This window comes from Hippocampus bargibanti, linkage group LG05 (genome assembly GCF_051943395.1).
Source record: "Hippocampus bargibanti isolate YZ-2025 linkage group LG05, ASM5194339v1, whole genome shotgun sequence".
Lineage (NCBI taxonomy): Eukaryota > Metazoa > Chordata > Actinopteri > Syngnathiformes > Syngnathidae > Hippocampus > Hippocampus bargibanti.
Window position 1 is genome coordinate 15,850,787 of NC_142738.1, and position 12,837 is coordinate 15,863,623.

Genomic DNA, 12,837 nt, shown 5'->3' on the forward strand with positions numbered 1-12,837 from the left:
GTGACTGAAATATGACTGTTGAGTCAAGTTAAAATATAATTGAAGACACCTCATAGTAGCTGAAACAAACAAGTAGGTTTGCCAGTTTTTAGTTAACCAATACTTATCGATTGTACATATGGCCTTGAATTCTGATGCACGACAGTTATGCACCTCAAAACTACACCCAAAAGAACACAATTATGATAATCATCATACACATTTTTCAACAAATACACCCAAGCCAATTAATACCAGGAATTATTCAATAATAATTTTAAACTCTGTCAGTTGGTTCATCTGCAAGACAGCCACAATTCACACAACCGTCTTTGAGTTATTAAAAACACAAAGGTAAATCATCAATCTGTACGTTCACTTAAAAAAAGTAAACAACATTGCCCAGGAGCAGGACATGATTATTTGTAATTCGATTGTGCAGTGTCCCGATTGTATGGATTGTTCATTCGAACGTTTATGCGCATGCGCATACCATATAGACACATGAGTAGACCCGGAAACGAACTATTTCACCAGAGTTCGAGGCAGTTTTCGATTTGACATTATTGTTAAGAAGGATCCAAACATCTGTTTTAACTGGGCGCGTCACGTCGACCAATACCACAACATATACGTTTATAGTGACTGCGACGTTGATCGTTGTACAAGGGCGTGCTTTCATCAAAACAGTAAACCCACCCTTCTCAAGCGCCCCACCCCTCCACACCTCATACTGGATGCTAGCTCCGTGGTAGCCCTTGCTTGTCGTGTAGCCCTCCCTGTCAAAAGTTCTGTTTCATCCATTTTTACGAAAAAAAAGATTACGTTTGCGAGAGATCAGACTGTGACAAAGGCAAAAAAATGGGATGTACTCTGAGCACGGACGACAAGGCCGCGCAGGAGCGCAGCAAGATGATCGACAGGAACCTCCGGGACGACGGCGAGAAAGCTGCCCGGGAGGTGAAGCTGTTACTGCTCGGTGAGAGAAAGGTGGATGGGCCGATCCGTCGGCCGGGGGGTTGAAGCAAGCGAGGGGACCATGCCCAAGCCAACACCCAAGCCTTGCGTAGTTCATCCACACCCATATAATATCTATCGTCTGTCTCGATCTAATTAACGACGTAACGTAAAAGGAAGCCGTTTTCGTCATTTTAAGTTTGATGAAACAACAAGTGGGGATATTTTGTCGTTTCATGTTGAATGGCGCGGGGGATCGTCGAGGAGATAGCCGAAAACTTCGACTCTTGTTGACTACCACCACTTCGTTAACTCAATCGGAGTAATTAAATGGTTTGAAATGTATCTGCGGTTGAGGATTAACACCACTTTAGCCAGCCGCTGCTGCCCAACACTGGCATTAATCGCTAAGCTAATTTAGCAATTAGCTTCTTAACGCTAGCCGACTCAGCTTCGCTAGCCCGGATTAGTTTGCAAACTGAGATTTAAAAACACACACACCATGCCTAGGGGCCGTTATTATTATTTTAAAACGTCAGGTGTGCAACAGCCTCGGCACTGTTTCCAGTATTATGATCAGATGACTTTATCTTCCTGTCTGTTGACCGACTCTCGAATTAAACCAGATCACCCTTGCTGTGGATGGCCTTTTGCTCAATTCGAGAAACTCCCGACCGTGAATTTCCACCAGTTACCGAATTTACCAACATTTACTCGTTTTCGTTCATACTTTATTTTTGTGCATGCGGACAGCTGATCATTGACGTAGATTTTCTGAGTCAATTAATCTCTTCTGTCAGTGGAAAACTAAACATGTAAACAAGTTTAGGATGAAATTTTAAATAGATTATTAAGATTTGGGGCGGTTCCATGCAGTCGTGCTATACAATTTTTCCCCCCACATTTTTGGAGGTGGGATTCAACTCTTGGCATATGCTTGTGCGGAGTTTCTCAATTTAGCTACCAAGTTGCTCACAAATTGCAAAAACATGCTTCTTTGGTACACTGCTCTAAAATGTCCGTAGGTTTGAATATACGCGAGTTTGAATACTTGTCTTTTTGATGTGCTGTCCGATTGACTAGCGTCAAATCCTGTGTACCCCGCCTTCTGACCAATGTCAGCAGGGATTAGGCTGACCCACACCCCCTAATGAGGACCAGCTATGATGATCAATCTTATTTTAGTCCATATTTTTTTTTTTTGCTTCAAAATTTGGCCGCAGTCTCACATGAACTGGCTCCACGTTTGTTGTAAATAACACAATTGTATCAAATCCCTGGACAGGAACAAAGTGACATTTGAATTGGTTTTAAAGTCATGCCTAAATCTGAATAAGACTGTTCGTTTGTGTGTTGGTACATTTTAGGAGCAATGAAGTAAAATCTTTTGCTTGCATGTCTGTCAACCCCTAAAATATGTAATTTAATTAGATATCATCAAGTAGACGGGATGAACTTAATACAACCCCTAAAATATGTGTTTGTTTGGGAGCCTTTACAATTTTAACAAAAAATTAACACACAAGCACTCTATTAATTGAAGCTGCCCAAGCTGTGGCTGTCCGGTAAAAGATTCAGCCCTTATCTGTGGTCATGTAAAGTGTTCTCTCTTATCTTACTATCAAATGTAATCATGTTTTTTTTTCTTCAAATCAATCACTCAACTTTGAGTACTGGTCAATGCTCTGACTATGATCACAATGCAAGGGGAAATGTTGTTTTTTTTTTAATATTTTTATGTTCTCATTCACATTCCAAAAACAAACGTGATGTATCATGTGAACGCAACGTGTCCGTGATGTGACACACATGCGCACACAGCACAACATTGATCGACACCCCAACCCCCCCAAATAAATGTCACATGGGACATTGTTTCTGGAAATACAGTATGTGTGGTCCAATGTGTAGTGGCTCATTTTTATTGTCTCATATCGCAAGAGTAGCAAGGCGACAGGAGGTACATATCACCTGGAGGCATTGGGCGTTACGCTCCTGAACTTCTTTTAATGAAGACATCTACGAAAGATGTTACATCAATGACACACAAATTAAATGAACCTGCATGGTTGAATTACTATTATCACCATGACTGTTTATTTCATGTTTCAAGTGGGATTAACTTCACAATAATATATTTGTCTCTCATTTAGGAGTATTGTTTTTGTAAGATCGACCAATGTTTTTTTTTTTTTAAAGATCAGATGTCACATTGGATGTTATGCGATTGTGCAGGTGAACATAATGTCGTGTCCCACATAAAACTGACTATTTCACCCACACTGTATTGTTGGTGGAAGCTGGCAGCCAGCACCTGCTGTCTGAGTTTCAAACACATGTATGTATCAGATGTTGCATAGCAACCTGTGTGCACTCTGACTGACAGTAATGTGAATGCACGCGAATCTTGGACGGCGAACAGGGAACCAGTGCGTGGCTTTAACTGCATGCTTGTGGAGTGGGGCTTGTGAACGCGACAATTTTTGTTTTTTGCTCCTGTGAAATTTACATTTCTCCATTGTGAGACAAATGAAGGCTAATCTAATATAATTTATTTAATGGAGGATTTTTTTTCTGTAGTCCAAAGTGCTGTTCCACGTTTGTATGTGTGTGAGCTAAGTGACAGCTAATGTGATCTTGTTTTGCCTAGTTGTGATACAACAATGGGGAATGTGAATGTATTGAACAGTAATGATAACAGTGTCTGGATTATCATTTAGTGTGGATGTTTAATTGGCCATTTCTGATTCCATGGCTAGATTGAAATGATGTTTATCACTCGTGATTCCACACCCATTTGTGATAAGTGAATATCTGGACTGTGGGGAGAGCATCACAAGCGTTTGTAAAGGCCCCACGGCTGTCTTGTGGTCAACATGTTTCATCATTTTGTTGGTTGCGTTGAAATTCAGGCTGGGCCGGCCACGGTGCATTCTGTGGAGGCCAAGGCAGTGTTACACCTTGGTCTCCTGAGACAACAATGTACCGGCTGGGACCTTTAAATAGTTTTACCTCTTCCACAAGCTTTAAACTAGGAAATCTATTCAAGGTTATGAGATGTGGAAACATTTTCCTTACATTACCAAAGAACTAGTGTGAGGTGACAGATGCTACAAAGTAGGAAATGGGGAACATTTATACAGATATCAAATGGAAGTCTAACAAGGGGGATTTTGTGTTGAACGGATTAAACACATTGTGTGGGCTTTTTTTTTAATTAATAAATTTTGTATTTATGTTATGTGTCTTTTGGTGAATGCAAATGTGTAGACGCTACCGATTCACGAGGTTTGATTACAACATACAGTATTTGTTTTATATACTCTGGCTGATATGTGCATTTAAGCCACACCCACATCGCCAGATATTGATGAATAATAATAAGAATAATACATTGGATTTATATGCGCCTTTCAAAACTCTCAAGGACACGTCTGGGTTGAGTTAACACTGATTATGCATCAGGTTTATACTTAATATGAAGAAGTCCAAGTGTGATCCGAAGATATCTCGCTTTGATTCTTTTTGTTGGCTTTGCATTGACATGACACATATCTTGTTTAAGCCACTTGAAAGAAAAAAAAATGACTTGTCACTTATACCACGACGTATTAAGTCAGCCTTGAAGCATCACATATGTAGTGTGTCTGAGCAAATAAAGTTACAAAAGTCTGAGTCCAACAAGCACTGGATGCAAGAGTTTTGAGTGGGTGGATTGCCTAAAATGCAAAGCATGAAGAATCAAAGTGCTGTTTATTTTTTGCTGAGGTATCAACGTGTCATGTCCCAGAAAATCAAGGGAATGATCATCATTCAGTTTTGCCTCACAGCACCTTACCGCGAATAAAGCTCAAAGGTCAGAAATAAATTGCAGGGTGTTAGTAGATTTCATTTTCAGTCCATGGTCCCCCGGGCAAATGATGAAAATGAAAAAAAGTATCTTCTCTCTTCTCTATAATCAAATATTTAATATCAAACAGATTCAAATGTGAGTCTGAGAAAACATGTGGAGGGAAATAAATAAAAATTAAAGCTTGTTGATCTCTTTTGACACATGCTAAAATGACATAAAAAAAATTATATGTGACATAACATTTTCAAAGGAGCAGTGCCAGCAGAAAATTACAAGTGATCGCACTTGATCATTTAAATATAATTTTATCTGTCATCAACTTTATTCATGAAATCAGACAAAGAAACATCTGGCCACATGTAGGCAAATTATCCTCTTCATATGTGACCATGAAAATTTTGTAGGGCACTACCATTTTCATATAATTTTCCCAGAGGATACATTTTGATCATTAGCACTCTTGTAGCATGCACGGGGTGTGATTTTGTTTGTTTGTTTTCCCTCCCAAGGCGAAAAAGATGAAGCATGTCAGATACTCACCTCAAGATTGCATTTTATATTGTAAATGCCAGTGACGTGCAGTCAGTGGAGGGAGGTGAGGCAGTGCCTCACCTGTCATCATGGAAAGCTGTCATGGAAATATCAAATGAAAAAATAAATTAAACAGTTAGATGTATTTAGTGATTTGTACTTTAAAGTTCTTGTCCATTTAACTTCACCGTTTTAGGATTTTTTTCTAAATCGCTGAATTTTCACATTTACCGTTCAAATACTAAGTAGAGACGAGCGGTGACGTCATTGATGACGTCAGTGCCTCACCAGCCATGAACCTCACCGCACGTCACTGGTAAATGCAGTTAATTTTTCAGCGTGAAGTAAGATAATTTCAACTTTGATTGGAAGCCGATGAATGTTCTGGAGGACACAGGAACGGATATGCATAAGGACGTGGGAGGCATTTGAATGTATTGAAATTTCAGCCTGAGAGTGTACCACATGGGATGCTGTTTCGGTTGTCAACGCGAGATGAGATAGAAGTTTGAATAAGGGTTTCAGCTGCCGAGAAAGAAAGAGAAGGGCAAAGCCTGGCGAGAATCTTAAGGTAATAGAAATCTGTTTTTGCCAATTATTTAATATGTTGGGAGACGGTGAGATTGTTGTCCATGGTATGGCCAAAGTTCCGGCATTTTGGTGAGGGTAAGCGTGTACACTTGTCAACGGAGAGGCGACATTTTCGAGTTGGTATGCTCTCAATTCTCAAAACAGACTAAACTTTGTCGTCTCATCAGCATTGCATTTGTGTCATATGAATTAAGCAGATAAAATTAGTTTTTGAGGGGCTGCCTTTTTTCCCTGTACCGCCATTGAAAATGACATCACAGTGCCCAAGGGATCAGCTTGTGATCGTCAGGGCTCACCTCTTTTCTGGTTATGGCCGTGTGCTGTTGGCATCCTGTTGGCATTGTGACCTCAATTTCGTTTGACAGAAGTGGCATTACAGGACAAAATGTAAGCTGCTTGAGATGGGCAAAAAGCAGTAATATGTTCTGGTTTATTCTTATATGATAAGCGTGACATTAATCGGAATACTGTTAGTGTAGTGGGGGTACATAACATATTGCAAAGAAAATGATGGACTTCACATCCACCTTTGAATTACCCCCCCACTTTAAATGCCTCTTAAATTTAGGAGGGTTTGAAAATGAACATTTCCCATTCCTTGCGGTGTGTCAAGAGCTTGGTGTGTGTCTGCTCATTGTGTTTTATTCCACATTGGTGAACACATCTCACCAGGGAATATGGAGTCCCAGCAGAGAGAACATAATTAAATTGCTGTTTCCTCAGCTGCAAACACGTGCGGTGCAGATGCAGAGGCCAATGGATGCTCTGCCTGGCGTATGGAATGTACTGGGATGCCCCTGACAAAAAGTTGTGTTTTGGTCATTGCCTCTCAGACCAAAAGGGTTGTATGCACATATTGATTTTTAACATCTTAACAGGTTTTTGACATATTACAAACACCATACGTGACAAGTGAAAACTCATCTGTGCTTCTTGCCCTCATCGTGTGTGTGCTATACGCAAGGTAATCAATGTAGCACACCATTTGCCAATTGACATCACCACAGGCAATTCTGAATCTCTCCTCCCCCCAAACCAGATACCTGAGGTCATACAAAGACTGACCTGTGAGGCAGCATGGTGTCACAAGGGAATCCAGACAGACAGAAAACGCAAAGGACACGAAAGAATATCTATCGTAGCAGGAGAAGCTTACCTTGATAAATGTTAGCTTGTCTGGTAACTACGTTGCGGTTGGAAGCTATTTATGTCATTTCAATTGTGATGAATGACTTGTAAGACACGTTAAACAAATATTCAACAGAACCAGTTGCTCTTCTATTTGAACTTAGTATCGCTTCCTGATTGGCTATCGTTTCGGCTTGGTCTGTCATATTCTGTGTTGCCGTTTTACTGTAGACCATATGTGACAATTACAATTGTCGGTCACCACTGCTTTTCTAACAGACTGTGTAAAAAAAAAAATAAACACACCCAAAATCACAAGATAATTATTTAGGAAGCTCTTTCAGAGACCTTAGACAATATGGCCTTTGCTCATTTTAATCTGTAAAAATTCCCAAACTCATCCTGATTATCAGGATACTACATGTGTTGTTCACCTTGCTGGCGAGTTCAACCTGCATTAAATCGTAACCCCGGGGATGCCTGAGCCATGCGTAATCTCGAAGACAGGATCGAGTTGATTAATCCAATTGTGCAGAGACACAGCTCAAGTGCGGATTGAATCGCATCTTTAACAAGATTCTGTTCGCATGTCGATAGATAAGCTGGAGATAGTAACACTTAACGTTTGCCGAACCCAATTTGCACACTGGTGCAATTAAGGTAAGTGTCTCTCATTGAGCTGGATCGAAAATGAAAATGATATAATTCTGGGTTCATAGTTGAAAGGTGTGAAAAGACCTCTGAAATCAAGAGAGTACCGTTACCAGATATTAGTTCAATGTTTTTTTGTTTTGTTTTTTAATATCAGATCTCGTGATGGCGACCAATAAAAGTTACAGATACTAAGTCATTGCATTACTGTTTTACTCTCAGGGACTAGAGCTGGTTTGAATGACTATATATATATATATATATATATATATATATATATATATATATATATATATATATATATATATATATATATATACAGTAAAGTCTCGTTATATCGATATTCAAGGGAGTCCGAAAAAATATCGATATAACCGGGACTATCGATATATCCGACCCTGTTTGCATGTAATTTTCTCCGTGCGTGCATAGAAATAGTATCGATATAACCGGGACTATCGATATATCCGATATCGATATAACGAGACTTTACTATATATATATATATATATATATATATGTGACGGGTGTCACAACAGTGACTGTCTTCATCTCCACGATGCTGCTGTATTAATGAAGACGAGACGCGTGGATGTGTCTTTTTATTTCTTTTATTTCTGCAACACAGTATGGCAGAAGGGATGGGTGAAGTCGCAGACAAAACGTGAAGTAAATAATGACACAAAAAGTAATCTGGACTCGAAATGAATAAGGGAACTAATTAGATAACACTAGACAGTACAAAAGGGGAAACAAAATAAGATATTGTCATGAAAATGCGCGTTAATCAAGACCAACAGAAAATTGCGACTCACCCTGAATCTCCTCGAGATTGTTCTGGAAACTATGGGCGGGACAGTGCCACACTGTGCGCCGTTGCGTCACTTCCTTCATAATTTAATAACCTAAGTGTACAACTCCGTTACATACACCCCCCTTAAATTATGCAGAAGTGAGGCAACATACACACGGAAGACAACAGAAAGACCAACAGGCAAAATAGACAAGGTTATCGGGCAAGGATGTACAAAAATGCTGTCTAATTATGTCGCTCATCTGACCAACTACGTCAGGTGACTGGAGTAAGGGATCTGTCGCCGGTGTGTCAGGGTCTGTGCGCTCGTCGGAGATGCACTGTACTGGGTCTGGGAAGGAACTCTGTCCCCACTAACATAAGTGGCCTCAGCTCGCACCTGCCCATTCCCCTCTGTACAAACTACATCACCCTGCATAGCACTACATAACTGTGACAGACTGGAGAAAGGTATCTGTTGCTGGTGTATCAGTTGTCTGTGCGCTCGTCGTAGATGCACTGCACTGGGTCTGGGAAGGAACTCTGTCCCCACTAACATAAGTGGCCTCAGCTTGAACCTGCCCATTCCCCTCTGTACAACCTACACCACTCCGGATTGCACTATACAACTGTTACACAGTTGGGAAGCCTCTACCTCTAGCAACACACTCATTCAAAGGTGTGCTACTGGTTAAATGTAAGGAGCTCATTCTTAGACTTAACACACGAAAACACGTACATGAAAAAAAACACACTAATTGCAAAACAGCAGGTCAGACAATTAACACACTACATGTATTTCCAAAACGGGGGTCGACACACCGTCCACCGAGTGATGGGACTGCACAGCGTCTTCATTGTGCAGCATCGCGGTCCCGGTCCGAAGTGGAGAGTCACTTGTGATCCGGGTCACGGCACCAATGTGACGGGTGTCACAACAGTGACTGTCTTCATCTCCACGATGCTGCTGTATTAATGAAGACGAGACGCGTGGATGTGTCTTTTTATTTCTTTTATTTCTGCAACACAGTATGGCAGAAGGGATGGGTGAAGTCGCATGGGTTTCGTCTTGTGATTAACCTGAATCTCCTCGAGATTGTTCTCAAATGCAAAACATTGTAGATAACAAAACAGAATTAACAACATGTGATCGTATTGTGGTTATTTACAGAAAAAGAGAATACAACACAAGTTCACTGTTATTTACAAGATGTCCCTGAACGCATCATGGGCGGAGACTCAGCAGAACACGCGGTGCGCTTGTAATGGCTGGCGCACAGTTCAACCAGCCACGGACACTCACGGGCAAATGAGACACGACACAAGAAACTAAATATTGTTCAATAAAAACGAAATGAAACAATTATTACCTGCAACACAGTATGGCAGAAGGGATGGGTGAAGTCGCATGGGTTTCGTCTTGTGATTAACTGCGATAGAAAAGCGCATATTCCTAAATTCCACTCGACAAAACGTGAAGTAAATAATGACACAAAAAGTAATCTGGACTCGAAATGAATAAGGGAACTAATTAGATAACACTAGACAGTACAAAAGGGGAAACAAAATAAGATATTGTCATGAAAATGCGCGTTAATCAAGACCAACAGAAAATTGCGACTCACCCTGAATCTCCTCGAGATTGTTCTGGAAACTATGGGCGGGACAGTGCCACACTGTGCGCCGTTGCGTCACTTCCTTCATAATTTAATAACCTAAGTGTACAACTCCGTTACATATATATATATATATATATATATATATATATATATATATATATATATATATACATACAGTAAAGTCTCGTTATATCATGGTGTCAAAGTCAAGGCCCAGGGGCCAAATCCGGCCCGCCACATCATTTTTTTTTCGGCCCGCGAAAGCAAATCAAACTTGGGAAATTCCATGATGCTTGCTAAAATCCTAACCAAAATTTCATATTTTGGGATGTAAACCACAATAAGGGAGGAAACCATAACGACAATGTGGCCCGCGGCAAAAAATGACTTTGACACCCCAGCGTTATATCGATATCGGTTATATCGATATATATGCTTATTACGATACTATTTCTATGACCGCAAGGAGAAAATTTACATGCCGCAGGATCGGATATATCGATAGTCCGGTTATATCGATATTTTTTCCGACTCCTGAGAATATCGATATAACGAGACTTTACTGTATATATATATATATATATATATATATATATATATATATATATATATATATATATATATATACACTTTTCATCAAAAATGTCATTCACCTTGCTTAGTCCACAAATCATTACATGTTCAATTAAACCATAATACATGAAAATGAATCATATGCAGTTATACAATACATTCAACAGTCAATGACAACTTATAATTTGGTGGGTGAATGCAAATAATGAATATTACTACTTAGAAAAATTATTTGCAAGAACAATCCCATCATTTTTGAAGGCTATCAAAAGAAAATGGCACCTTAATGCTTGCTGAGTAACAACATGCAGCCAAATGTAGTTTTACATAGTGATATCGAGTCTAAATTTGCATGTCACTTTCATACAATCCATCATTTTTCACCATCTCACGGAGCAGCCAATTTGACACTTCGTATCGGATCAAAATGAGGCTCAGGTAATCACAATTACGGCTCATCTTTTTTCTGGAACTGAGCCATGATCAGTCATTACCTTCACTCTTTAATGTAATCTGGGTATTTCCATAGAAACAATTTTTTTTACCAAACATCTAATTTCCATTTGATTCCATTTGATCTTCCTCCCTCCATCTCAACCCGGCATGCACTTGTCTGTGATTCAAATCATGTGACTGATATAACATTTTTCTCATTTTCAGGTGCTGGCGAGTCTGGGAAGAGTACAATTGTCAAACAGATGAAGTAAGCAAAAATTCCCCCGTAATCCTAAATCGATGCAAATGTTTAAAAGAAAATGGTACAGTTCACTTACGATTAGCTATTAAACATTACTTAATGCATTACTGATGGAGAATAATAATTTATCATGTTTAAAAGTGCCGTGCTTTGCTGACCAACTAAACAATGGGCCTACAGTCAAAGCGCAGATGGCCACAGTAAATCTGAGTGAAACAGACACGGCAAGGTGAACTGTCGTCTCCATCAAGATTCTAGAAGGTCCGGCCTTGCACAGAATTTAGGGCTTGAGATACTCCTTTTCCACCAAAGTTATTTACGGCTTAAACATCCTGCACAAGCGCCAGATTACAAACTTATCAGTTCTTGGAAAAGACAACCAATTAAAATGTCTTATGTTTTACTGCTTGCAGCTGTTGGTGCTCAGAACGCCCAGAGGCGTGGCATTATAATCAAGAAAACTGTTTTTTACTAATATATCACTGTAATTTACATATACTCTCAATAAATAGCTTGGCAGAGGGGCGCAGAATTCAGACGTATGTCATCTGATGACTGCGTCTCCTGCCGGCAGTGGGGACAATCTTTCTGGTTCTGAGTCTCTGTCCACGGTGTCTGTCTGTCATATCTCTGACAATTACTTAAGGTATAAATCAGCAGGATCTTTACTTCGGCAACAAATTCAATGTACAATGAACCAAAGTCACACAATCAGCTCGAACAGTAATATTGTGTAACTCATACTCAAACATGTTTTCAAATAATTGATGTAGTCTTCTTCTTTTCCTTTCGGATGTTTGTTTTGGCCAAGCTTTTACGTCGGATGCCCTTCCTGACACAACCCTCTGTATTTATCCGGGCTTGGGACCGGCACAAGAAGATTTATGTCCCTTTGTGGCTACAGAACAAGCAACTCACTCAGTAAAAGGCTCCCAAACACAAAATGGTGATCGGCACAGCAACATAAAAAAAACGTTTTATAGCATCTAAAATACCCAAAACACACAGGCTGACATTTTTAGTCAAATGCAAAACACCAATAAAAATTAGTTAGTGTCCCAAAACTACTTCAAAATGACCCGCAGATGCAGAGTTTCAGAAGGTCCCGCCCCTTTGTTCGTGACGTCACGCCAGCACGTCTTGCCTTGCTCTAGAATCAAAACAATGGCTTCAGATTTGGAGAAGAGTAGTCTAACAATTAATATTCAAAGCCCAAGTGTTACTTGACGACAAAGCAAAGTTGGCACAATGGGCAACTATAAAATGTCTATATTCAGGGAAGACAATAACAGACGTTACATCAGAAGTCCGCAACAAGGTGCAAGCCATTGATTACCACCAGTGTTTAACCTTGGGGTTCGGTGAATCAGTCTCAGGGGTTCAATAGAGCCTCTGCCATGAAGGTTAAGACCACTGGACTCATCATGTTAATGCAACCTGTGTTTACTTTTTCTGTTTTTAATAA

At 39.9% G+C, this 12,837-nt stretch overlaps 1 protein-coding gene and 1 long non-coding RNA gene across 2 annotated transcripts in view; one reads left to right on the top strand and one right to left on the bottom strand.

The window, feature by feature from the left end:
* Nucleotides 1-694: 694 nt before the first annotated feature.
* Nucleotides 695-12,837, top strand: part of LOC148898057 (guanine nucleotide-binding protein G(i) subunit alpha-1) — a 28,681-nt gene continuing 16,538 nt past the window's right edge. Inside the window, exons 1-2 of the mRNA XM_088996904.1 lie at nucleotides 695-958; nucleotides 11,336-11,378. Coding sequence (XP_088853030.1) covers nucleotides 841-958; nucleotides 11,336-11,378 — 161 coding nt within the window. The 5' untranslated portion in view covers nucleotides 695-840. The remainder of the gene's footprint in view (nucleotides 959-11,335; nucleotides 11,379-12,837) is intronic.
* Nucleotides 8,572-10,221, bottom strand: LOC148898058 (uncharacterized). The gene is made up of 2 exons (XR_016114958.1): nucleotides 9,854-10,221; nucleotides 8,572-9,584 (listed from the first exon to the last, which is right to left on the bottom strand). It is a non-coding gene; the product is annotated as an uncharacterized LOC148898058 (long non-coding RNA).